Source organism: Ursus maritimus, unplaced genomic scaffold (genome assembly GCF_017311325.1).
Source record: "Ursus maritimus isolate PB19 unplaced genomic scaffold, ASM1731132v1 scaffold_32, whole genome shotgun sequence".
In the NCBI taxonomy this organism is placed as follows: Eukaryota; Metazoa; Chordata; class Mammalia; order Carnivora; family Ursidae; genus Ursus; species Ursus maritimus.
The window spans coordinates 4366462-4392875 of record NW_024425786.1 but is presented as its reverse complement, the minus strand read 5'-3'; the positions used below and the strand labels follow the sequence as shown (position 1 = coordinate 4392875).

The following is a 26414-nucleotide window of genomic DNA, read 5'->3' as shown; positions in this document are numbered from 1 at the left end:
AGTCTGGAGGCCACTGGGGCCCCAGGGCCGCCTGGGTGCCCCCGCCTGGGGCGCAGCCTCCCTGGGCCCCACCCGACTGATAACCCTCTGCTTCTCTCCTCTGCAGACGACCAGAGCCTGGCGGAGGAGAAAGGACTGCGCTGTCAGAACCCAGACTGCGTGGACAAGGGGCGTGCAGCCAAGGTAGGGAGGCTGGAGGGCCTGGGTTGCTGGGAGCAGAGGGGACAGGGCTCTAACCCTCTGTCTATCCAGGCATGGATACCCACAGGCCCTGGCAAGGGTGCAGCTGGCCCGGCCACAGTGTCATCTGGGTTCAAGGGTGGGTAGGGCCGCAGGGTGGCTGGTTTAGGAGGCAGAGGGGCTGCCCTTGGCTTAGAAACAGCAAAACGCAGGGGACTTCTGCAAGAGCCAGGGGAGCAGGGGGGCCCCAAAGTCCTTTTCTGCACTGCAGTCCTCGCAGCCACGGTGAGGTGATAGGAGCTGTGGTCCATGTCACAGATGAGGAAGCTGAGACCTAGGAAGGGAAAGGACCCCCCCTCCCCCAAGGTTTCACTCCAGTGCCCAGCTGGCACCCTTCCACAGCACTTGTCAGGCCTGGGCATGGGTTGGGGACATTTAGGGAGTTGGGGACATTAAGAGAGTGACTGCACTGTGGAATGACAAAGGGAAGAAGGGACACTAGTCCTAAAGTGCCAGGGCTTGGGAGCCAGGAGCAGGGCAGAACAAGAGTGAGAATGATAAATACCGTCACTGGGCGCTTCTCCCCACAATGCGCCAGGCTTTGTGCCCTGTGTTCTCTGTCCCTGTGTGCTGCTGGTGGCAGCTCTGCTGGGAAGGCCTGGGTGCCCCGTTTTCCAGATGAAGAGACCAAGGTTCAGAGAGGTCCTGTGACTTGGCTGAGGCCCCACAGCTCATGAGAAACCAAGCCAGGGCTTGAACCCAAGTGTAGTCCCTTCCAGCATGCATTTGAGTGACCATGATAAAAACTGCCAGCACTTACTGGGTCAGGCCAGGGAGCTGAGGACTCCCAGTCTCCTCCTCTGGCCTTTGGAGATGTGTCCTGTCATTATTCTTCTTTATAGATGAAGAAACTGAGGCTCAGGGAGCTAGCGGCTCACCCAAGGACACATCGCTGGGGTGTGGTGGAGCTGGGATTGGAACCCAGAGCCCCATCCCGTGTAATGGCAGAGCCTGTGTTCCAAACCACCGTGTAGCTCAGCTCTGCCAGCTGCAGGAAATTAAAAATGCCACCCTCCCACCCCCCCAGCTCCCCCTACCACCCCCCTCCGCCCAGACACATGCTCATACATTCTGTACAGGAAGACCAGGTTAGAAGGAACATGGAGGACTGTTCTGGGGGCGGGGACAGGAGGGGGAGGCTTTCAGTTGCCGTGGTCACCAGGCAAGGGGGTGGCTCTGATGTCAGACACAACGTGCTGGCACGGCTGGTGCCTGGCATTGGGGCTCTGGTGTTGGCTGGTTGCCTCTCTTCCAGATGGGGGCTCCTGGCAACAAACTGGTCTCAGCAGCCCCCAACATACATCCTGCCAGGGGCCCTTCCTGTAGGCAGCTGCTCCTGGGCCAGGCCCCCAAGCTGCCAGAGGCAGGGGCAAGGGTGGGAGGTGTCCAACTGTGCAGAGGTGAGGCCTCTGAGTGGTGAGCCAATGTCAGCGAGTGTGGGCCTTCCGCAGCCTCCAGGTCGTAGCTCCAGCCCAGCCCTGGCCTGCCTGGAACTCAGCATGACTGACATTGGCCAGAGGGGCGCCCAGCCTGCAGGGGAAGGGTCCAAGTCCCGTCCCCAGTGGGACCCGTGTTAGGACAAATGGCACAGACTCACTTTGGGGACAGGGATGCCTGGATGATCAGAGGCTGGGGGGCCAGTGCGGGTAGACATCCTGGAGAAGGTGGCCTCCAGTGGATATGACGCAGAGCAGCAGGCAGGGCTGGTCCAGGAAGGGGGGGCCGCCACAGACACAGGTGCAGAGGCAGGATATACGGGCAGGAGTCTTGTCTTGTCAAGGGGTCAAGTTGGCTGGAGCAGAGAATGAGAGGAGAGAAGGAGAATGACATGCTGCTTTGGTGAGAAAGAGGAACAAAGAATGTCCTTGATGGAGCTAATCCCCAGCACAGACCACACAGGCTTGTGCACCAGGTGGGGCATTAGGCCCTCATGCTTGTCTCACTGAGCCCACGGAGACCCCAGGAGGAAAGCCTTACTCTATGGGTCGTGATGAAAACGGAGCCCAGAGAGGAGAGCGCTTGCCCACCTTGCACAGCATGACTAGCAGAGCTGGATCTGGAGGGGGATCGAGAGCCTCGTTCTTGCTCCTCCCCAGCCCTGCTCAGAAGGCTAGCAGGATATGACTAGCTTTTTTAAGGAGATGACGTCACTCATGCGTTCACCGAATCCGCTTCAGCGTCTGCTGTGCCAGGCCCGGTTCTAGGCCCAGGGCCTCCTGGAGCGGACATCCTAGCTCTGCTGGGAGGAGGGGAGAAGTCAGGACGTGGGTTTGCCACACTGGTCCCCAGGCTTTGTTTTAGCCTCTCACGGGTACTTCTGAGATGAAACAGTCGGCCCATCCCTGCCTCCTGCCCTGGAGTTAGTTCTCGGGGGACGGGTGCGTGGAGGAGGCTGCTGGCGTCCCCAGGAATGAGGAGGTGTTGAGGTGTAGGAAGCTGAGTGAGCAGGGAGGCATGCCGGTGTTCTAAGGAGGGAGTTGGGCCAGGGAATGGGGAGGGGGAGGCAGAGCTGGACAGGAAGCACCCTGAGGTCAGGGCCTTGGAGACCGCAGGAGAGAAGTTGTATCCCTGCCCCTCCTCAGGATGAAGACTGTAGAGTAGCCCACACCTGTGAACTCCAGGGTCGAAGCCCACTCCTTTCCAGCTGTGCAGCCCTGGGCAAATCACGACACCTCTCTGACCTCAGTTTCTTCATCTGCAAGCCGAGGTTTCTCGAGTCGTGGGAAGGATTAAAACGGGGCTAAGATGTGCAGTGCTTAGCATGGAGTGTGGCATGATGTAGGTGTTCAAGAGAATGCTGGCCGTTCGTCTACCGTGGAGGGGGAGAGAAACCCCTGGGCTTTGGGTGTGCCCTCCTTCCCCTCCCTGAGACCGGAGACCTCCCCAGGTTCTATCCCAGACCCCAGCCAGCTCCACCCAGCATGGCAAATGTTTATGGCACATCTATCCTGTTCCCAAGTCAGGTGGAACTTGGAGTCTTGGGAGGGAGTGAGGTGAAGTGTTTGTTCCCTCTCTCATGGAGGGCCAGGTGGGGATACAGTGGCTATCCAGTCCTCCTACAGAGTAACCACAGGACAGATGGTGTCTGCACTCCCCAGCTCCTTGAGGGGCCCCCTTGAGCCGGGCGCTCTGGTTAAAGTCTATGCAGGGCACCCCAGGTCACAAGGAGACATGGAGGAGGGCAGACACTAGTCCAGGGGACACTGGCACATCACATTTGAGGGAAGCGACGACTCAAGGGTATTTATCCCGGAGATGGGACCTTCAGGGCATCATCCTCAAAGGTAAAGATTCTAGCAGCCACTGTTCATTCCTGCCTCCCCACAGGGAACTCTTCTTGTCCTCACACCCACGGTACGCACTAGGGACCACCCCAACTCCACTTTCGTGATAGGACACCGAGAAGCAGGGAGGTGAATGACTGACTGGCCAAGGCAAGGCCAGGACTTACACCAGATCTGTCTGTCCCCTTAGCCTCCTGTTGCTAAGGATCTGTCCAGAGGAAAGGGAGGTGAATTTTTCTGCTTGGCTCCAAGGGCCCTGGCCGGAGGGGGGGCTTCCAACAGCTGAAGCTGCACCCCAGTGTACAGGTTGTGAGCACCTCATTTTTTTTTTTTTTTTAAGGTAAATTTGTTTATTCTCATTCAGAGATTGCGTGTTGGTGAGCTCCATATTCCTGGAGGTATTCAAGCAGAGAGAGTAGAGTTCCCTTTCCGTGTCTCAGTAGGTTGTGAGGTGGCAGGGATGAGTCAGGGGGAGGTGTGTCTAGGGGAGGGGTGGCCAGATGAAGACCAGTGGACACAGGGCAGAGGAAGGGGCGGATCTGAGGTCCTTGTGGGGGAAAGAATGGGCAGGATGTAATGAATAATGGGAGAGGGAGTCACCTATTCTCCTGGGTCAGACTTTGGGGGTGAGAGGTGGGAGGCCAGGGTGTCCTTGAGAATGGCCAGATTCTGGGGATTTCTGGAGGTGACTTTCAGATGCTGGTCAGCTGTAGACGGGTGGCAGTCCAGTCTGCAGCTGGAGGAAGTGGCGGGACCAGAGAAGCAGGAGGAACTCCTGGGCTTTGGCGAAGTAATTCTGGGGGGAGCAGGTGCCCGGCCCAGGAGGCAAGGACAGAGGATCCAGCACAGGTGCTATGGCCGAGATGAGCTGTCCTGGAGTGGGTCAGTGCTGCCAAAGAGGGCAGCGCCTGCCAGGAAGGGAGAACCGGCAGCCCAGAGGCCCTGGGCTGGTGAGGGGCATGAAGGAGAGGATGTGGATTTGGAAAAATGCAGGTGGGGCTTAGCCCCAGATCCGCCCAGCCCCTGGGGCCATTCCCACAACACCCACCTCACCCCCGTGCTGGTAATTAGGGAAGGCGGGAGGTGTGCTTGGGGCCGGCTGCCTGACTCCTCCTGTGAGCCGCCTGTATCCCGGTACACTCCCCGCACCCCTGTGCGGAGGGCAGAGTTACTCTGAACTTGGGCAGCTGGGAGAGAGAACCGGGGACCACCGAACGGCGGAATGGCCGCTTTTTCAACCATGCCAGGCATGGGCTAGGGGAAAAGGGGGGGGCAACAGAGATAGGCAGGCCTGGTTCTGAGGCGCCGTGGAGGACACGGTTCAGAATCCAGCGGAAGCGAGCCTGGCCTGGGGCGATTCCCGGGTCGGCCTCGGCCTGCGGGTCCCTCCGCCCGGACCCCCCCCTAGGGGCTCCTCTCTCTGGCTAAGGCAGCTTCCTGCCACGGGCCCTCGCCGGGGACGGGCGAGCTCCTGTCTCCAAGCCCAGGTTCAAGCCTAGGGACTTCGAACTTTCCGCACAACTGTAAAGGGCCAGCCCCCTCGGGGACAGTGACAATCCCTCCCTCCTGGCTCCGTAGCCCAAACCCGAGATTACCCCCAAGCGCCCGCCGCGCTTCCTGCCGCCCTCCGGCGCCGGGCCCTTCCCCTGCTCCCAGCGCTCCCCCATGCCAGCCGGGCGCTCCGATGGTACGTCCCGGCCCGCCCAGGTGGTAGCGCCCGCGCCGGCCTACCGTAATTCCCCTACGTCCCGCGCCCTCCACCGGCGCTGCGCCGACTGAGCCCGCTCCGCGGCTCTGGTCCCCCAGGCTCCGCGCGCCGTTCCCCACTCCCCGAGGCTTTGGCATCCTCGGCCAGAGTCCCAGCCACAGGGGAGGAGACCCATGTTCCCAAGGTGAGTCTCATGCGGAAGCTGGGGACGAGACGGGGCTGGGATCGGGACGGCTGTGGGTCCGGGCTCCAAGACTGCCCCCGAATTAGTGGACAGAACCGGGAGTAGAGGGTCCCACGCAGTCTTAGGGCTGCGGGTGGGTATCGATGGGCTCCACTGGCTCTGCCTCCATTTACTTGAGGGTGGAATGGGCTCGAGCTCCCGCCCCCGCCCCAGTGACTCTAGGGTGGGGTTGGCTCGGCGCTATGGCCGTGAGGAGCCTATGGGGATCCAGCCCCGGTGTGAGGATTGTTGGCAGGGCGATAAGATCCTGGAGGGGGCTTGGCGCGGGGTGGCTGGGAGGCTCCGGTGACCCTGCCTCAGCTGGGCGTCCGAGAGTTGGTCCCAGGCGGAAAGTCGTCTCGAGGCCGGCAGGGGGCGCGCGAGTCTGAGCCTCAGGCAGTCTGGGCCGGCCAGGACCCGCTTGGGGGAGGGGAGAGGGAGAAGACCCAGGAACCTGGAGAGGCCCTGGCTTGCCTTGATAAAAGACGCGGAAATGGAGGCCGAGGGGGCCCTGGGTCCTACAAATTCCGAAGGAAACTTCCCGAGGTTTGCGGGGCTCTAGGAGGGTTTTACTGTTCTTCTGCCCCTTGGCCAGGGTCCAGGCACGCATTAGGGCCCAGAGGCCATCCCTAGGTAGAATATTCTAGAGAACTGCCCAGTGCCGTCTTTGCACAGATGGATAAAGGCAGGGGTAGGTGGGGCCCAGAAGCAGGTCTTCTGTAGCCCAGCCTCCTCCCACATCCCCTCCCAAGGAGCCTTCTATACTACGCTGGAGAGAGGTGTCAGAAGAAGGCGCTGGCTTCAATGCTGGGGTCTTGGACTCCAGGATCTGGCACATTCATGTGGGGACTGGGCAGGAAGTGAAGTCCATTGACCACAGCCTCTACCACTCTCCTTAGCGCCGGGTCCCAGCTGGACTGCTCCCTGGGTGGTAGGGGCCTTGGTTGACTTCTGGAACCTGTGCAGTTAGCCTGACCTGCAGAGAGGTTCTCTGCACCCCTGCCACCTGCCCAAGCACAGGGCAGAGCCTTAAGGCAGGCTCTGCCTCCAGGTGGGCCCCAGAATCCCTGGGGTGAGGCCCAGGCCTGGGGGAAGGGAGGGGCTGGGTGGGCTGTTTGGGGCTAGGAGAGCAGCCTGGCAGAGCTGGCCCCACCCTGGCCAACCTGCTCAAACCTGCAGCCTCCGCCCCTGGATTTCCAAGGTTCCAGATGGGGCCTTGGGGCCAGTAGGCTCCCAGGGGAGCTTAGCCCGGATGGGGAGCTCCTGGGCAGTCATGTCCCTCTAGCCAAGGTGCTCCAGGCTGGTCAGCTGTGAGCAGAACAGGGACCTGGACCCAGACCTATGGTCTCTCCTGCGTGAGGAATTCCTCATGCTGGGTCCCACCAAAGACCAGGCTGGGTCCCCAACCTGTTGTGGGCCCCGACTGCCCACAGTCCTCTGCTTTTCTGGGGTTGGGGAGATGGTGCTAGGGGGGAGTGGAAGGGGGTTCCTGCCTTGGAGACTCCATTATTCATCAGCCCCAGCATCTGGTTTCTGGGTATCAGTTTCAACAAGCCAGTCCTGACTCATGAGGCTGGAACTGCGGCTGGCCTGAAGGGGGGCCCCCTCCCCAGGGAGCCAGGGGCTGGAACCTCTTTGTCCTGCACATGGGCTGTTTCTGCTACCTCCCATAGAGGAGGTGGGACTCAGGAGACTGCTGAGGCCTTCTCCCTCCCCTGGTGCAAGGGCCAGGGGCTCCTTTCTTTCCCCTGCTCTGCAGTCCTTGACCCTACACTCTTGGTTCTGGGGCATTAGGGCTCTGGTCCTGTAAGGAGCAGTCCCCTGCCTTGGCTGGAGGATGCAGGCAGCAGCAGCATGACTTGGGGATGGCCAGGGCCTGGTCACTCAGGTGACCTCTGGTGACCTGCCCGGTCCAGCCCCCATGGTTTCTGCTTGATGTGACGTTGTAACCCCAGGCCAGTGGCCAGTGGGATCCCCCTAAACTGGCTTTGGGATCTGCCCTGTCCCCAGGGGGTAGACCTCAAGGCTCTGCTCTCAAAGCATCACTTAGCTGGTCCCATACCCCCACCCCTGCCTGAGACATGTGGGTACTTGTCCAAAGCCCAGGCATCCGCCTCCCCACTTGCTAGCTGGTAACTTTGAGACAAACCAGTTAACTTTCCCAAGCCTCAGCTTCTTCATCTGGTAAGTGGAGATGGTAACAGTATCTCCTCCTTAGGGTCTTTGAGAGAGTGAACAGGATTTGCTGTCCAAAACCCCTGACACAGGCCTGGCACTTGGGAGTGCTCAGCTGTCAGCCTGTGGGGCAGCGAGGACAGAGGTCTGTGGTAGCAACTGCCCTGGCCAGGCCAGCGGGCCCAAGGTCACGGATGCTAGGAGGCAGAAGAGGACCTGTGGTCAGATGTTTGTGAAGACTTTGTTGACTATCGGCAGCAGTGAGGGACATCCAGACCGAGACCGTCCCTGCCCCCATGGCCTTCTCTGGCATGAAGACCCTTCCTCTGCCTTCATCCATCCATTCTCATCTAGTCTACACTGAGCACCTGCCGTGTGCCAGACCTGTTCTCAGTGTGGAGGACGCAGTGTGGGCCAGACAGCCAAGGCCCCTAGCCTCTGGAGAGGACATTCTAGCAGGGAGGAGTGATAAGAAGTGAACAAAGAAGTAAAACAATTTTAGGTAGTTTTAAATGTTCAGGAGGAAATAATTCCGTTTGAGAGGATTGAGAATGAGAGGTGCAAGGGGCTACTTATTTTGAGAGGAGGTAAAGGCCTCGTTGACAAGGTGCCATGGAAGTGGGGGTCCGGTGCCAGCCGTTGCAAGATCAGGGGCACATGGTGTTCCAGTCGGAGAACGCAGAGGGGCAGGCACTGAGCTTGGTAAGTTGTGGCTGTGAGGGCAGGCCGGCTTGGAGACCACCATGAGGGACCTCGAAGGAGGAGAGGTAGGAGCCAGGCTTGGTGGGGTTTTATTCTAAGCTCCTGGGGGGTTTTAAGTGGGGAGTGACATGATTGGATTTTAGTTTTCAAAAGATCTGCCTGTGGTGTGGACAGTGGATGGCTTGGGCTTTGGGAGCGGCCGTGGGCCTTGAAGCCTCTGGGCTGGAGGAGACTTGCTTGCGGCCTCCTCAGAGCTGTCTGCAGAGGCCGCACCTTCTTCCTCACCGCACCAGAAGGAGGAGGAGCTGTCTAGGGGACGGGTGGGCTGATGACATCGTGTCATAGTTAGCCCCATAGTTACTGAGATGGGGTACCAAGGAGGCCATTCCAGAACACCAGAGTCAGAAGTCTGGGCTTCAGTCCTGCCTGTCGCCTTTTATGTCACTTTGCCCCCCAGCAATGAATGGGGATAGTAGCGCCTGCCCCCCACCTCTAGGGAATGAGTGTAAAAGCTCTTTGACAACCTACAGCGGGGACCCCACAACCACTCCCCAATCCTCCCCTCTTGGGCTTCGATGAGAGTTCCCTGGCAGTGGGGCAGGCGGAAGGGACCCAGCCTGGAGCAGCAGAGACCTGGAAATCTGGGGGAAAGCCGAGTTGGGCTTCTCACCCAACTCCTGGGGGCTCCCAAAGGACTACCCTCTCCTCCCTTTCCCCCAGCATGCCTGCCTATCACCCGCTGTCTCCACCCGTCGTCACCTGGCGCCCTCTGTTCCTCGTCCTCCTCCGCTGGCTTGGGCAGTGGGAGCTGGGTCCCCCAAGCTCAGGCTCTGAGGCGGGGGTCTCCAGGACTGTGGGCTAGGGTGACACTCAGGAGGGCCTCTGAGCGCTGGAGGGGCGGTCCGGGCGGTTGAAGGTCAGAGCAGAGACAGGTGTCCCTGGAACAGGACGCAGAGCGGGGTCTGAGGACCCAGAAGGGAATGTGCCCCAGTCCTGGCTCCCCCCACCCCTCTTCTGCCACCAGCGTTCAGGGAGCTCCCTGGGGAGAGGGAGAAGGGGTCCGGGGCCTGAGGCTCAGAGGCGGGGTCTCCGGGACTGTAGCGAGGGGCCTTTGCGCCCCAGTCGTTGGCGTGGGGGTAGGGTGGAGGGCAAGGCCACGCCCGGCGCTCGCGGAGCTGGGCGGGGGTCTGGGTTCCACAGTCGAGACGGGGGACGAGGGGTGTTGCAGGAGCTCCCCGGGGGCGGGGCTGGGGGCGCCGCGGAGCCGCCCCGGGGTGGCGCGGGCGGGCGGGGACCTGGCGCGCGGGGGCCCCGGGGTCCCGGCGCGCTCGGCCGGGGGCGGGCGCGGCCGCACAATGGCAGGAAGCGGAGCCCCGCGCTTTGTCCGGCGGGCGGCTCAGACCGCCGCTTCCTCCGGCCGCCATGGGGACGGGCCCCGGCGTCTCCGGGCGCCGCGCGGCCTCCAGGCCGGGCCCCGGGCAGCCCTGCCGGGCGGGGGGTCGCGCCCTCGACGGTGAAGGTCAGGTACGAGGCGGGGGGTGGGGGGGCGGGGCTGGGGTGCGCGGGACTGCCAGCCCGCCGTATGCTTCCCCACCCCGCGACCGAGGGGGCCGGGCGGCGGCGGTGGCCCGCCAGCCCTTAGCCTTTTGTGTCTGGGGCTGCCTCCGGACACACCTGTGGGTCCCAGGCCCCGCGCTGGGGCCCCCTCTCCCTTTCCTTCCTCTGTCCAGGCCCTGCCCACAAACCGCTGCTCCCGCCTCTGGCCCCAGCGCTAGTGTGAGTGGGGAAGTCTGACTTCTGGTGCCCTATCAGCATGGGGGGCAGCCTTGACCGTGCTCCCTAAACATACCCCTCTGTTATTTGTAAAGTTGGGGTCCACTCGCTGCCTTTGGAGGTGCTGGGTGATCTGGCCGTTCCATGAGGAGGGCTCTCCTCTCTGGGTTGAGCCCTGGGAACTTTTCCCCTGGACCCTGCTGCCCCTCCCCCACTGGCAGGAGTGCTGCTGCCCTCAGAGGGTGGCCCTGGTGGCCAGCAAAGTGGAGAGTAGGCACCTTGGTCTAGGAGAAGGTCCAAGAGTCTGGCTTTGGGAAGGGACTGCCCTGCTTTAGACCCTCGCTCCTGAAGGGAGCTGTGGAGACCCTGCAGTCTGGGGATGGAGGTATGAGAAGGGGTGGGGGAGTAGACGCAGAGCAAGGCGGCTGTGCCCACCCCAGCCTGAGCCTCCCAGTCAGGCTTGTGTTACTCTCGTGGTGGGGGTGGAGGTGTTCCTGGAAGTTCATTATCAACAGACCTGTTAAGTGAAGAAACACCTCCGTGGTTCAGATCCTGGGCCTGCCCCTCACCTGCCCCGCTGTCCCTGAGCGTGGGGGCGGCTGGGAGGTCGGAATCAGGGGCGTCAGCCCCAGGCTGGGCCCAGGCTCCCATCATCATCATCATCCATAGTAGTCGTAGCAACAATATTATATTAGTAGTAATAGGAGGAGCTGTGGTGGTATTCACCAGAGCCCACCACGGTGCTGGGAAGTGAAAGTTCCTGAGGGTCTCACGGTGGGCACAGGGTAGGTGCTCACTAAATATTCAGTGAATGCTGAATCTGTTATCAGGAGTGAATCTTCGTGTAAAAATCTGTTGTCTGTGTCTTGGATTGGTTAAAAATAGCATTGTGTCAGGGAACCAGGGACTTGGGCTGGAAGGGTCCCAGAGACCCTCTGCAGGACTTTTCCAACCTAGCATGGCTCTTGCCATGTCACCCCCCACTGTGTGACTAGGGCCTGGGTGACCCGAAGGTCGGCAGCCCCACTGCTCTGTGCCAAACCTGGCACCAGCAAAGTGAAGCTGTCAGGGAAGTCATAAGAGGCCTGGGAGGGGCGGGAGGGGGTCCCTGGGCCAGGCTGGCGGCAGAGGCGGGGGATGGCTGCCTAGCTGGCAGACTGGGGGGCTCCTGGGAGGAAGGGGCTGAAGTGGGGTGGGGACCTTACCCGGATTTATTGTCAAGGGGCTGCTTGCAGCTTGGACGGGGGCGCGGTTCTAGACTCTGCGAAGCCAGTGCCGACTTCTGTCAGCAGTGCCCCGGGGACACCACGGTGCGGGCAGGCAGAGCTGTGGCCGAGGATGGCAGTTTTCACACCGTTCAGGAGTAGACTGGGTGAGGATAGAAACAGCTGCTGTGCTGAACGGCCCCCTCACCCCATGCCCGGAGCCTCAAGAACACACTGGAGGACCATTTGAGGGGGGCGTGGAAGTAGGGAGCAGCTGGTGCTCGGGCCACCTTCGGGAATCTGGGCCATCACGTCCACAGCCACCGGCCCAGGGCCCAGCCCCACAAAGTCGGACCTCCTGGAGTGGGGTCTCCTCAATCTGCCCCTTGCCCACTGTCATGTCTGTATCCACGTTTTTCGGGGGTTTGTGATTGTTTTTTTCTGTCTGATGGACACAGGGGGACACAGGAGCCCAAACAGTGAGCATCAAACTATGATTGTTTCCCTCTTGTCTCTGTAGCTGCTGCCCCCCTCTCCCCACGTGGCCCCCAGGCCAGCCTCCCCCGCTACTCTCTCCCTTCTCAGCGACCCAAATCTAGGAGCTGGAGCTACATAACACTGGGTTCAAGTCCTGGCTCTGCGGGTGTGTGACTACTTGAAACCTCCCTGAGTCTCTTTCCTCTTCTGTAAAATAGGGCCGATCACAGCTCCTACCTCCTGGGGCGAGGGGCCCTCAGCGCAGCCCCCAGGCACACAGTGGTCATGTTATAAATCAAGAGGAGACTTTTTCAGCCGGCTCTTCTTCCTCCCTTTGACTCCTTCCTCTGCTGTCTCTAGGCTGTCTGTCCTCTCACCCTGTCACCTTGAAAACCTGTGATGGGGCTCTCCCCAGCCCAAAACTCTCCAGCGACCCTCCATCGCCCTATTTAATGAATTAATACAAGTAATCTTTGAGCGGCTAGGACTAGAGATAGGGCAGTGAGTGGGACAGACTAACGTTGTCGCCGTCCTCAAGGGCTGGTGAGGTGCGGAGGCAGCAGAGAGAAACAGGCAGACTGCGCCCTGGCAGACAGGGCTCTGAGGGGACGAGGGGACGGGGAGTGGCTTTAGAGTCAAGGTCTGTCATTTCCGTGTCTGGGGAAGAGCATTCCAGGCCGAGGGAGCAGCAGATGCTGGGGTTCGGAGGTGGGCGGACCGAAAGCAGCACATGGGGGACTCGGTGGTGGCGGGTGGTGGTGGCGGGTGGCGCGGAGTGAGCCTGGAGGGCAGGGCAGGAGGCCCCCCACGGTCGCCACACGGGACTGGCTTTTCCCGGAGTGAGACGGGAGCCCATGAACGTTTTGAGGATGGGACTCCTCGTTGAGCAGGGGCCACTCTGGCTGCTGGTGGAGAGCAGATTGCAGGGCAGGGGCGGAAACAGGGAGACCAGCTCCGAGGTCATTGTTGTGACTGCGCTGAGAGGTGGCCGCGGCAGAGGCCAGGGGGCAGCAGTGGGCCAATGGGCACGGCTGGGTTGAAGCGGCAGATATTGAAGGGAGGGCCACGAGCATTCCCCCCGGCTGGGGGTGTAACGGAAAGATCAAAGGTGACCCCGAGGATTTTGGCCTAAAGTATCGGTTTCCCCGGGGCTGCCGTTACACCGAGCACTCACTGGGTAGACGGACGTATGGAGACCCACGCAATGTAGTGGTGGCTTCACTCATCCACACGCGTGTCCCCGTCTCTGTCCCTCCTCTTCTGTCAGGACCCCAGTCGTAGGATTGCTCCATATGCCACGCCGTTACAGACCCCAGTATGACCTCCTCTTCACTGATTGCAACTGCAACGACCCTATTTCCAACTAAGGTCACTTTCTGAAGTCCTGGGGGTGAGGACTTGTCTTTTCGGGGGGCCAACGTTCAGCCCTATCCCCCACACAGCGGCAAGGCGCTGCCGTTGACTGAAGTGCGGGAGCTGCATGGGGCAGTTCAGCTCACGTGTGGACGTTCGCAGTCTGAGACGCTCCTTAGGCTCCAAGGGGGGAGTTGAGAAGGTTGGTCCGGTGTCCTGGGGGAGGACCTCCCTGAAAGCTTATTACCTCTGGGAGCCCTGGCACGAAGATGGTGCTTCGAGTCATGTGACTAGCTGAGTCACCAGGGGATGGATGCAGGGTAGCCTGAGCGGGGCTGCAGGTGGGAAGGTGAGCAGGAAGTGGGCGAGGGGGGCTGAGAGCTGCAGGGGAGACAGCAGAGCACGGGGTTTGGGGGACCACGGAGGACAAGATGGTGTGAAAGAGACCACCTGTGAAGGGCTGGGTCCTGTGGGTGGACTTGGAAACATGGTGGTCACTGGGGGCCCAAGAGGAGGGAGTTGGGGTGATGGGAGGGAAAACGATGGGAGAGGGTCTGAGAGAGAAGGGAATATTTCCTACGGTAGAAAGTCTTCAGTTGCCGCCCTTGTAGTCCTATTCCAGTTAGGCAGACGTCCCCAGTGGATGTGAGAACCCTGGAGTGTGAGATTGCTGGGGGTCAGGGTATCTCGAAGGATCCCCCCACAGGCTACTTATTCGTCCCAAAGAGAAAAAGGCCCTCGACACAGTACAGGGGGTCCCCAGGTGACCCGGCAGCCAGATGCACGGAGGAGGTGCGGTCCACTCTCTCATGTCCCTGCCAGATGTTTGGCCTGAAACCACCCGAGGTCCTCCAGAAAGATCCCCGTGGAGGGGCTTTCTGCCAGACGGCTGGCTTGAATGCTTCAAAAATGTCGATGTCCTCAAAGGAAAAAAACAAAAACGTGTGGAGAACTCATCCTTAAGGGAATAAACAGACACAACCGAATGCGGGTGCAAATCTTCACCAGGCTCCTGTATGGGAAAACAAAGGCCATTGTTCGAGCAGTTGGGCAAATGCGAACGTAGACTACGGACGGATCATGTATCAGTGCGCACTTTCCCCAGAGTGAGAGCTGAATTGGGGTTTTGTAGGAGAGCCATGCTCTCCTGCACCAGGAGAGGGGGAATGAGAGGGAAGGCCAGTGCGACGAAGTGTTCCCCACCGGGGAAGCTAGAAGGGTGTGTGGAGGTCAATGTACCGTTCTTACAATTTTCTGTAGGTCTGAAATATTTAAAAATGGAAAGTCAGGGAAAATATGCTAATGAGTACTGGGAGGGAAGATGAGGAAGTGGTCAGGATGGACCACTGTTTCGTGGGGTTTTGCTGAAAGGGGATGAGAGAAAGGGTGCGGCAGCTGGAGGTGGAGAAGGACAGAGGGATGATGGGGTAGGTGAGGGCAAGCGCTGAGCAGCTCCACGCCCTGGCAGCCCGACCGCTCTCACTGGGAGGCTGGCTGGACTGGAGCAGGGTAAAGCCCCTGAGTGTGGGGGAACAACAACGAAAGTGGGGAGCAGAGTGGGTTAGAGGTGAGCTGTGGGAGACAGAGGGCGGAGAAGGTATGACAGTCATCCCCAGGGATGGAGGTGAACGTAGCCAGGATACGGTAAATACTGGGGCGGCGGGGGGGCACTGCCTCAGCATGAAATACCAGTGCCTTTCCCGAACTCCCCCATATCCCCCTTCATCCCATTTGAGGTTGGATTTGGGGCCAGACAGGTCACAGAACTTAGGGCAGAGGGTCTGGGAGGAGGGCAGACAGTTAGCGTCTGCCAGTTCCAACAGCGAGCTGGCCGAACTAAACAGCAGCCCTGAGCATTTTGGGGCGCCTTTCCTTCCTGAACCCCAGGAAGAGGCCCTGGTAGCAACTGCCTTGTGGTTCCTTCCCGAAAGTCTCCCCTGCACACTTTGTTCTTCGAGGGCAGGGATCTGCTTTTCTCTGTGGATCCCTCAGAATGGACACATAGTGGGGCTTGGGAAACGTCCACAGAGTGAATTAAGGTGCATGAGGCACCCCGTGGGGAATGGAGGGTTGAGAAATGAGCAGCCTCGGGAGGGACCAGGAACCCCACCTGTGCCCTGCAGCGATCTGGGCCACAGCTGTGCCTGCCTGGGGCCCTGCGGGGCCCAACCCAACCCTCCTCTCCCTCCTTCCCCGCAAGGTATGCCACCACGCTGACTGCCAGCAGCGGCACCACCGGGGACCCCTCAACCTCTGTGAGGCCTGTGACAGCAAGTTCCACAGCGCCATGCATTATGATGGGCACGTCCGCTTTGACCTGCCCCCCCAAGGTGAGCATGTAGGGACCCCAGCCTGGCCCTTCAGGTTCCCAGAGCAGCTCCAGACTCCCTGTCTTGGTAGCTGTCGGAGCTGTGACAGGGCCATCAGAAGGACCGGAGCTGACTATAAATGATGACACGCAAGTATGTTGTGGCCCCTTTTGTGCTACAAGTCTTCTAATAAGAGAGGAAGTTGGGGACGGTGCTCCATCTCGAGAGCGGGCCTGTCTGTACCAGGTTCTGGGTCTGCACCTCCCTTGGCTGCTCCTGCCTCTTGCCTGGGGCCGACATGGGAAAGGCCCCTTTCTTCTTGTCCTTAGGGCTGGGGACTGCTGGGCAGATCCTCCAGCCAGGCCGCCAGTGAGCAGAGGCGGTGGGGGTGCGGGTGCGTAGGTCACAAGGAACTTGTCGCAGGAACAAGAAACCCGTCCTGCTGAATAGGGACGTGGCCCAGGCCCCACTGCCAACAGGCTGTGCTGGGGTCATTTACAGGCATCCGAGCCTGGCCAGAAATGTCAAACCTTTGTCTCTGTTTTTAGCTGGTCAGAGGGACAAAAGGACTCTCCCCCTCTGCCAAGGCCCCCTGGGACTTTGGGTGTGGTCACAGTGGTGGGGGAGAGGAGGCCTGAGAGAAAGAGCCATAGACGTTGGTCCCTTCCTACAATAATCCCAGAGGCAGGGTTTCCTTATCCCTATTTTATAGAAGGGTAAACTGAGGCCACAGGTGGATTTGTACTGGGGGCGATGTGTCATCCCAGGGTGTTTGTGTCTTTTTGAGTCTAGGGATGGAGAGTGCTAAGCAAGGACTGAGCCCCTTCAGGTCCTCGCAGACCTGCAGGGCCCTAGCTCCTCTGGGGAAGGGGGATCCCAGGATTGGTAGCAGGCTAAAAAGGGGGCCAGGGAGGGAGGAGACATGACCTTTCCTCCCCCTTTACTCCAAAGGCTCTGTCCTGGCCCGGAACGTATCTACCCGGTCATGCCCCCCACGCACCAGCCCTGCAGTGGACTTGGAGGAGGAAGAGGAAAGCTCTATGGATGGCAAAGGGTAGGTGGGCAAAGCAGACACTCTTATCTGAGATCCAGGACCAGAAGCTTCTGAAGATCTGACTGGAGACCCCTCCCTGCCCCTGTGGATGCCCTGATTCCTAGAGAAGGCTTGCCAGCCTGGGCCAGCCTCCAGCACGGTGGGATCAGACTCTGCCTGACTGGGTACCACTGGGTGTGACTCCTGTGTTTGGCCACCAGAGGGCGCACAGACCCTTGTGAGCCCTGGTCTGCATGAGCATAGCTGAGTTACCTGGTCACTGGGGTTGCGCCAGGAGTGGGCAGCCAGCTAGGGCCCATTCACATCCCATCCTGGGGAGGGCCTACCCATGCCTCTAACCTCTGCCCTTTGTCCTGCAGGGACCGGAAGAGCACGGGCCTGAAACTCTCCAAGAAGGCAAGGAGGAGACATACAGATGTAAGGGGCCCCCAGGCTCTCAAGGGGGCTCCTGACAGCCCCTGCCCTCCCTGGGTCCTTTCCTTTCCATCCCCAAGGCTGGGCCTGTCTGCTATGACCTCCAGGACCAGGGATGGGGTCTGGAGGGAGTGGGTCCCCCCGCCCCCAGCCACTGTGCCCTGCAGCCCAGTACTGCCCACCTTAGCCAGGTGGCAGATGTTACAGGAACTCCTTCCTTGGGCAAGAGGGATACAGGAGACCTCCCTGGGACAGAGGCAGGCTGAGGAGATCCCTGCATTCACTTCCATGCTGGGGTTTCCATCCTGGATCCTGGGGGGGGGGGGTCAGAGACAAGGGGTGCAGAGGCTAACAGACCTGTGCCCTTTCAGGACCCAAGCAAGGAGTGCTTCACCCTGAAATTTGACCTGAATGTGGACATTGAGACAGAGATCGTGCCAGCCATGAAGAAGAAGTCGCTGGGGTAGGGCTTGGTGGGGCTGAGGCAGGGGGAGTGGGGCGGTGGTGGGGGTAGGTGTGGCTTCTCACAAGCATAACTGTGTATGTCTGTGTGGTGGCCTGTGAGTGAGCAGGTCTCCCACCTATGGGCAGACCCACCCCTGTGTTGCAACACATGTATGCATGGCCCAGTTCCTGGATATGGCCCAGCACGTGACAGTGTCTACCCTGCTGTGCAGACACGCAAGTGTGAGGGCATGGGCGTGCCGGCTTGTGTGTAGACACACGTAGGAGTGTGCGAGCCTCTGTTGGCAGGTGCACACACACCTGTATGTCTCTGTGTCTGTGTATGATCCTGTGGGAGTCTCCCTTTACCATCGGTTAAGTGGGGTGGAGCTGGGGCTATGCATAGGGTGGGGGTTCCAATGACTGCCCCCTAATCTATACACCTCCCGTCCTGGGGCAGGGAAGTGCTGCTGCCAGTATTTGAAAGGAAGGGCATAGCCTTGGGCAAAGTGGATATCTACCTGGACCAGTCCAACACACCCCTGTCCCTCACATTTGAGGCCTACCGATTCGGGGGACACTACCTGAGGGTTAAAGGTGAGTAGTTAACCTGGCAGGCAGGGTGGCTGGGCCCTGGCTGGGCCTCCCAGAGATGGCTGCTTCTTCCCAGGCTCAGATTCCCATTGGCCACTGAGCAGGCTCATTACCATACAGGTGTCTCTGCTGGGCCCTGGCAATAGTTGCTGGTGGGGTGGGGCCCCAGGGGAGAGCAGCTAGGCCTTGGTTTGGATCCTTAGGAGAGAGAGGTCTGTGGGCCCACATCTCCACTGGAGCTGGGTGCTGAGGACCTCTCCTTGCCCCCCAACGCTGCCCCAGCCAAGCCAGGGGACGAGGGGAAGGTGGAGCAGGGAGTGAAGGACTCCAAGTCCCTGAGTCTGCCAATCCTGCGGCCGGCCAGGGCCGGGACCCCCTCCCTGGAGCGTGTGGACCCCCAGAGCCGCCGGGAGAGCCTGGACGTCCTGGTGAGGCGCTGTGTCAGGACTGGGGGTGGGGAGCGGCTTAGAGGGGAGGTCACCTGGGCCCCTCACCCCTCTCTTGGGCTTTAATTTCCCCTTCTGGAAAATAGGGCTGGCTCTGAGGACAGGAGGCCCCAAGATAATGGGTCTTGTGTTTGAGAGTCTGCTAGTGCCCAAGGAGTGTGCGTGTGTGCATGTGTGCATGTGTGCGTGTGCGTGTGTGTGTGTTGTGGATCCATTTGGAGCTGTGCTGGTAAGTGCATCTAGAGATGCATGTGACTCTGTGGTGCTTGGGACTGGGTGGGTGGGGGTGGTCCAGCCCCCAGAGCAGGTGTGGATCTCAGAAGAGGTGGCATCCCAGGGCGGGGGTGCAGAGATCCTCCCACATCTCAAGCGTGCCAGAGGTCTAGGAAACCCGCCGTGGGGTGGGGCTGTGGGAGCCAGGGTGGGCCTGGCCTTGATCGCCCTCCCCGGCCAGGCCCCTGGGCGCCGCCGGAAGAACATGTCGGAGTTCCTTGGGGACACGAGCATCCCTGGCCAGGAGGCCCCGACGCCTTCCAGCTGCTCTCTGCCCAGTGGCAGCAGTGGCGGCAGTGACAGCTGGAAGAACCGGGCAGCCAGTCGTTTCAGTGGCTTCTTCAGCTCAGGCCCCAGCGCCAGCACCTTTGGCCGGGTATGTGGTCCTGTGGGCCCCAGGGCAGGGCAGCTGGCTGGCCCTGTCCCCTGACCCCAACCACGGGTTCCTTCCAGGAGGTGGACAAGATGGAGCAGCTGGAAGGCAAACTGCATGCCTACGGCCTCTTCGGGCTGCCCAGGCTGCCCCGGAGGCTGCGCTTTGACCACGACTCATGGGAGGAAGAGGGGGATGAGGAGGAAGAGGAGGACGACTCCTGCCTGTGGCTGGAGGACAGCTGGCGGGAGCTCATTGATGGGCATGAGGTCGGTACCACCACAGCCCTTCCCTCCTTCCCCATCAGGGAAAGGGGGATGTTTTCCCCCCACTTCATGGGGCCCTTCCAAGGACCCAGTGACAGGATGTTCTGTGGGACAGCCCTGCCAGGCTGCTGTCATCATTAATTCACCGTGGGGAAATTGAGGCAAGGAAAATGCAGTGTGCCACTTGGCTGTTTTAGTGGCAGAGGAGGGCCGAGAACCTGGGGGACCTCCATGTTCCCACGGGGAAAAGGAGGTGGCCTGCAAGGTTTCTGGCCCCACCCTGGTCATCGGGCACACTCTGGAACTCCTGGCCGACCCCCTGCACTTCCTGCAGAAGCTGACCCGGAGGCAGTGTCACCAGCAGGAGGCGGTGTGGGAGCTCCTGCACACAGAGGCCTCCTACATTAAGAAACTGAGGGTGATCACCAACGTGAGTGTGGGACCGCACCTGGCCCAGAGCCACCCTGCCCCCCATAGCCTCCGTCTGGGTGCCCTTGAGCAGACTCTGGGGCTTTGCAGAAGGAACAGGGGAAGGAAAGGGAGAAAGGCTGCACCCCAGGGAGGAGGAGGAGGTGATTCCCACCGGCCAGACAAGTGTGCGGAATTGGCTGGATGAACACTAGGCTCATTCTTTCACTCATTCATTGACTATTTCTGAACACCTGCTCTATACCGGGTGTCCAGCAGCCACGCCCTGGACGTGGAGGCGGAGTGTGTGTGTGTGTGTGTGTGTGTGTGCGCGCGCTTCAACCTGGGGAGGGTACCTATCCTTGGCTTGGGGTTCAAGGAAAACCTCTTCGTTGAAACTCGAAGGCTGGGGCAGGGCTGGAGGAGAGAGCTCCAGGTATGACTGCAAGGCCAGTCTCCCAGAGATTTCCCTCCAGGTGGGGCAGGGCAGCTGACCCCCAGGTGGGCCATGGAGGCTGGGCCTTTATTGATGGGGTGAACCGTCTCTGTCCCAGGCTGCTTCAGGGTTTCCTGGGAGGGGTGGAGGGGAGCCTAAGAGTCTGGGTGGGGCGGCGGGACTGGGATGCCCCCCAGCTGCCGCTCTCCCTGCCCCCACAGCTGTTCCTCTGCTGCCTCCTGAACCTGCAAGAGTCGGGGCTGCTGTGCGAGGTGAGGCGAAGCCTGGGGCCCCGGGTGCTGAAGAAAGGGTCGGGACCGGCGGGGCGGGGCCTGTCGGCGGGGCAGGGTCGAGGGGCGGCGCCGAGCGCACCTCCCGCCCCGCTCAGGTGGAGGCCGAACGCCTGTTCAGCAACATCCCGGAGATCGCGCGGCTGCACCGCCGACTGTGGGCCAGCGTGATGGCGCCGGTGCTGGAGAAGGCGCGGCGCACGCGGGCGCTCCTGCAGCCCGGGGACTTCCTCAGAGGCTTCAAGATGGTACGGGCCGGGCCGGACACAGGCAGGGACCCTGCGGCAGGGCTGGGGCGCCGAGCACGTCTACCCCTCACCCCAGCCTCCCCTGGGCTGTGTGGCCCCACACAACCCGTAGTGGTCGGAGGCAAAGCATTCCGAGTCGGCCGCCCGGGTTTGAACCCCAGCTGGCCATCTGCCCTTCCCACCTGGCGGAGGGCGGTCACTTTCGCGGAAGTTCGGTTTGGACGCAGGGGTGATACACTTGCCACACCCTGGGGTGGTCGCGAAAGTGCGGTAAGAGAGGGCCGGTGAAGCCCCTGGCGCAGGGCCTGGCCGCGGAGAGCGCGCGGTAACCGTGCCTGTTCCGTCCCGGGCCAGTTCGGCTCCCTGTTCAAGCCCTACGTCCGATACTGCATGGAGGAGGAGGGCTGCATGGAGTACATGCGCGGCCTGCTGCGCGACAATGACCTCTTCCGGGCCTACGTCACGGTGAGGGCGGGTGGGGGCGCGGGACGATGAGCCCACTCGGGCGGGCTGGGAGCCGGGCAGGTGGGCGGGGCCTAGGGTCAGGGGCGGGGCGTACTCTGAGCCCCGCCCCCGCCTGCGCCGCAGTGGGCTGAGAAGCACCAGCAGTGCCAGCGGCTGAAGCTGAGCGACATGCTGGCCAAGCCCCACCAGCGGCTCACCAAGTACCCGCTGCTGCTCAAGTCGGTGCTGAGGAAGACTGACGAGCCGCGCGCCAAGGAGGCCGTCGTCACCATGGTAACCGGGGGGCTGGACAGGTCCCTCCGCGGCTCGCGGCCCCGCCCAGGCCCAGGGCCTGAACCCGCTGTCGCCCGCACCCCCCAGATCGACTCCGTGGAGCGCTTCATCCACCACGTGAACGCGTGCATGCGGCAGCGGCAGGAGCGGCAGCGGCTGGCGGCCGTGGTGAGCCGCATCGACGCCTACGAGGTGGTGGAGGGCAGCAACGACGAGGTGGACAAGGTGGGGGACCCCTGGCCCTGTGGAACAGAGGAAGGGCCAAACTGGCAGACCAGGGCTGTGCTTGGTCTCGCTTGAGGATGCCTAGAGGAGAACGGGAGTCAGACGCAGACCTCTCTACACCTCCCCCCCTCCCATCGCCAGCTCTTGAAGGAGTTTCTGCACCTAGACCTGACAGCACCCATCCCTGGCGCCTCCCCTGAGGAGACACGACAGCTGCTGCTGGAGGGGAGCCTGAGGATGAAGGAGGGGAAGGACAGCAAGGTGACTCTAGGGACCACCCACTCCCAGGGCCCCTTCCCTACCCACTCTGGCCCTGTGGGTTTGGGCCTGCCTTTCCTGGGAACCTTCTGGGCCCTAGTTAGTTGTTCTCAGCTGCCCTGTCAGTTGGGTGGCAATTCAAGAAGAAGTGACTTTGTGGTCACGTGAGGACTAATGATCTGCCTGCAGTTTACTCTTTACAGATAGGGCAGCAAGGGCATAGCAGATAGGGTGCTGGGCTTGCCCACTTGCTAGTGCTGTATGGGGTCCTGGTGGGAGGGAGGGGGTGCATTCCAAGAGCAGGTCAGGAATAGTCCAGAGCCTTGCTCCTGAGCTGTTAATCCCAGGTGCATAACACAGAGCCTACAAATTGTGGTGTTAAAGATTTGTTTATTTATTTGAGAGAGAGAGAAAGAGTGCATGCAAGCAGGGAGAGGGGAGAGGGAAAGAAGTAGACTCCCCACTGAGCGCAGATACAGGGCTCTGTCTCAGAACCTGAGATCGTGACCTAAGCTGAAACCAAGAGGTGGATGCTTAACTGACTAAGCCACCCAGGTGCCCCAAATTGTGGTTTTAAAATCACAAATCATAAATTCCCTTTTTCTCTTTAATGTAAACTTTTTATTGAAATAAATTACAAGTACATAGCTTCATGAAGGAATACCATCTTGCTCTTCATTTTAATTTTTTTTTAAGATTTTATTATTTGAGGGGCACCTGGGTGGCTCAGTCATTAAGCATCTGCCTTCAGCTCAGGGTGTGATCCCGGCACATCGGGCTCCCTGCTGGGAGCCTGCTTCTTCCTCTCCCACTCCCCCTGCTTGTGTTCCTTCTCTCGCTGGCTGTCTCTCTCTCTCTCTGTCAAATAAATAAATAAATAAATAAATAAATAACATCTTTTAAAAAAAGTTTTTATTATTTGAGAGAGAGCATGAGCAGGTGGAGGGGCAGAAGGAAAAGCAGACTGCCCCCTGAGTAGGGAGCCTGACCCAGGGCTGGATCCCAGGACCCCGGGATCTTGACCTGAGTCAAAGGCAGATGCTTAACTGACTGAGCCACCCAGGCACCCCTCTCTTCATTTTAATTTTATTCTCAGGTTCATGGGAGGCAGGGAGCATGACAAAATCTGAGTGTCCCGTGACATCACCAAAGTGCAGTAAAGAAAGCCTTGTTCGGGGCCCAGCCCAGGAGAGGGTGTCACAGCAGACAGGCTAAGGTCCCAGGACCCTGGCCCTGATCCCTGGCCTTGCCTGCTCCCCTTGCCCCCTTGCAGATGGACGTTTACTGCTTCCTCTTTACGGACCTACTCTTGGTGACTAAGGCAGTGAAGAAGGCTGAGAGGACCAAGGTCATCCGGCCACCACTGCTGGTGGACAAGATTGTGTGCCGAGAGCTGAGAGACCCTGGTGAGGAGGCTGGCCTGCTCCTGGTCAGGGCTGTGGCAGGCAGGGGCTCTGGTCCTAGCAGATGCTGATGCGAGCCCCTCCTCACCAGGCTCCTTTCTCCTCATCTATCTGAACGAGTTCCACAGTGCCGTGGGCGCCTACACGTTCCAGGCCAGCGGCCAGGCTTTGTGCCGTGGCTGGGTGGATGCCATTTACAACGCCCAGGTGAGAGCAGAGTGGTGGGCGGGTTGGCAGGTGGGTGGGCAGGATGTCCTGCTGGGGGCTGCTGTTCATAGCCCTCCCCCACCTGCAGAACCAGCTGCAGCAGCTGCGTGCCCAGGAGCACCCAGGCAGCCAGCAGCACCTGCAGAGCCTGGAGGAGGAGGAGGAGGAGGAGGAGGAGGAGGAAGAGGAAGAAGAGGAGGAGGAAGAGGAGGAAGGCGGGGAGAGTAGCACTTCTGCCGCCAGCTCGCCCACCGTCCTGCGCAAGAGCAGTAACAGTCTCAACTCCCAGCACTGGTATGCTCGCCGGGGGCACCCCGCCGGCCAGAGCAGGCCCAGGGCTCTGCCCAGCACTCCTGACCCCGAGGCCCCTGACACTGGGCAGGACCCAGCCACCACCCCTTCCTCTGAATAGCTTCATGCTGTGACCACGATGTGGGGGAGAGGGCTCTGTGTCCCACCAGAGTCCAGGCGGGGATAGCAACAGCTTTTCAACCCGAGTGCCAGCTCCGATCCTCTAGGGCTAGCTGGGTGGAGAGCTGAGCTGAGGGCTCTAAACTGTACCCAGCCGGAAGGAGTCCTGTGGCGGTGCCAGCCGCCATCCCTGGTGTCTGTGTTACGGGCACAGGAGTGGGGAGAGCTGGCCGGTGGCCACATGCTTGCTGCCGCTGAGCCGCCAGCTCCGGGAGGGCAGAGGCTTAGACCTCTGCGTGCCGAGCAGGGGCTGCACCAGGCCACCCAGTTGGCTGGGCTGACTGTCTCCTCCCGGCTCCACAGTGCCTCAGATGGCTCCACCGAGACCTTGGCCATGGTTGTGGTGGAGCCTGGGGAGACGCTGTCCTCTCCTGAGTTCGAGGGCGGCCCCTTCGGCTCCCAGTCGGACGAGACCTCTCTCAGCACCACTGCCTCCTCTGTCACGCCTACCAGTGAGCTGCTGCCCCTGGGTCCGGTGGACGGCCGCTCCTGCTCCATGGACTCCGCCTACGGCACCCTCTCCCCCACCTCCCTGCAAGACTTTATGGCCCCAGCCCCTATGGCGGAGCCAGTGCCCCGGCCCCCAGAATTGCCACAAGCCCCTTCACCCCCACCCTCACCCCACCTCCGCCGCCGCACCCCTGTTCAGCTGCTGCCCCGTCCGCCCCACCTGCTCAAGTCCAAATCTGAGGCCAGCCTCCTCCAGCTGCTATCGGGGGCCACTGCCTGTGGACCGCCCCCAGCCCCCAGCCGCAGTCTGTCAGAACTCTGCTTGGCCGTTACAGTCCCCGGCACGAGCACTCAGGTTTCCCCTCAGGAAGCTGGGCCCAGCTGGGTTCGCCGGGGGACACCAAGCCCTGGCCGTGGCCCCGAGCCGTCAGAACTGGAGGGCAGAACCAGCTGCCCAGCTGGGGAGCCCGAAAGACCCGCCAGGAGGAGCAAAGAACTGCCCTTGGGGGCCTCACCCAGGGTCCAGCCCGAGCCCCCCCCAGGGATCTCTGCCCAGCACCGGAAGCTGACGCTAGCCCAGCTGTACCGAATCAGGACCACCCTGCTGCTTAACTCTACGCTCACTGCCTCGTGAGTGGCCTGGGGTAGTGGGCTGGTGGCCCAGTGTGCTGGCATTAGAATGGGTAGGGGCACTCTCATGGCTGGGAGCAGGTGGCATTAGGGGATGGGGATGGGAGCCTACTTCAGAGCCTGAATGACAGTGTCTACAGTGGGCGGTGGGGAAGGGGCCTAAGGATTCCAGTGGGGCACAGAGGGTGGCCAGAGACCCTCTGAGTGGCATCAGCCAAGGAAGGACTGTCTCTCCCTTCCCCTCTCCTGCAGGGAGGTCTGAGCAAAGGGAGGCCCCCAAGGGTGCCACTGACCAAGAGACGGCAGACAACATGCCTCCGGGGGCATCCCGGTCCCAGCTCTAGCTGCTGCTTGTGCATGCAGGAGCCAGAGTGCTGGGCAGGATCCCCGATTTGCACTTTGCCAGATTGGATGGAAGTGGAGGAGCGTTCAGCAGAGCTCTAGGCCAAGGCCCCCTTCACTAACCTGTCCACCCCCCACCCCCCAGGGTCCCTTGCTCACTGCTCCCTGAAGTCACCAGCTCCAGTCTTCTGGGCTGGGCTCCAGGGTGGCCCTTCCCACCTCCACTCTCATCTGGCCCCAACTGGGATGTTTGTTCCCTGGCCTGGCCTTCCTCCCTCCCAGTCCCACTGGCTACCCCAGGCTTGGGTTAGGCTCTGTGTAAAGTTGCATATTTATTGATTCTTTTATAAAGACGTGTATATACTACTGGAAGGAGTCGTTTGCTTTTGGAACCCACCCCTCTCCTCAGGTGCCCTTGAGCTCTGGGGCAGGTGCCTCTGGCTCCTGTCCCCCTCCCTATATGGCAGAGCACCATGGGAGGAGACCGTGGAAGAGCATTAGTGAATTAACAGGGCAGAGGTGACCAGACCAGCACCCCAAGATCACCCCCACCCCCTGCCTCAGCCCCGAGGTCCACCCTAGAGCCCCGCATGAAGTGCTCCCACCCACAAGGTGTCTCAGAGGGCCCCGCCCTGGGTGGACCCCATAAGCTTATGCCAGGGTGGGTGATGTGTCTCAGGCACTACTGAGAATGCCCCCCAGGACCCCCCTCCAGGGGAGGAGCCACTGTACCCACACCCAGGCAGTATCTGGGGAGGCTGGGTCTCCCTCTTGCGTAGTTCTGGCCCAACCCCTCATGGCTGAGGGAGGGCTCTGAGGCCCAAGGGAGGCAAGTCACTTCACCTGGAAGTGGCAGTCTCAGGGTGAGGCTAGAACCCAGGCGTGGGGACCTGGATGCGGCCCTGTCCCATGTACACCTTACTGCCCCCGGGCCGCCCCAGGTGAGCTCAGGTGCACAGGGGCAGGCTGCGTGGGCTGGGGGCCCCGCCCCGACC

At 60.9% G+C, this 26414-nt stretch overlaps 1 protein-coding gene across 3 annotated transcripts; it reads left to right on the top strand.

Annotated features, from left to right (window-relative positions):
* Positions 1–25523, top strand: PLEKHG5 (pleckstrin homology and RhoGEF domain containing G5). 3 transcript variants are annotated; one of them, XM_040645710.1, is made up of 21 exons: positions 9755–9856; positions 15341–15470; positions 16401–16503; positions 16863–16920; positions 17289–17380; positions 17822–17958; positions 18238–18383; positions 18856–19050; positions 19128–19316; positions 19648–19743; positions 20379–20429; positions 20546–20695; positions 21050–21160; positions 21284–21433; positions 21521–21658; positions 21800–21919; positions 23190–23322; positions 23411–23526; positions 23615–23820; positions 24301–25077; positions 25330–25523. In XM_040645710.1, exons 1-21 carry the CDS (start codon positions 9755–9757, stop codon positions 25337–25339), a joined length of 3210 nt encoding a protein of 1069 aa, XP_040501644.1. In that variant the 3' UTR covers positions 25340–25523. The 3 variants fall into 3 exon arrangements, with proteins under 3 accessions (XP_040501646.1, XP_040501644.1, XP_040501645.1); XM_040645712.1 differs by lacking the exons at positions 9755–9856; positions 25330–25523 and adding an exon at positions 1–183 and having other exon boundaries at positions 24301–25081; XM_040645711.1 differs by lacking the exon at positions 25330–25523 and having other exon boundaries at positions 24301–25081.
* The last annotated feature ends 891 nt before the right edge of the window (positions 25524–26414 follow it).

Excerpts from the sequence above, each read along its gene's own strand:
- PLEKHG5 (XM_040645710.1), top strand. The coding sequence starts at position 9,755 with ATGGGGACGGGCCCCGGCGTCTCCGGGCGCCGCGCGGCCTCCAGGCCG. Across the intron at positions 17,959-18,237 it reads ACACTACCTGAGGGTTAAAG|CCAAGCCAGGGGACGAGGGG; the intron begins GTGAGTAGTTAA and ends ACGCTGCCCCAG. Across the intron at positions 19,317-19,647 it reads AGCTCATTGATGGGCATGAG|AAGCTGACCCGGAGGCAGTG; the intron begins GTCGGTACCACC and ends CACTTCCTGCAG.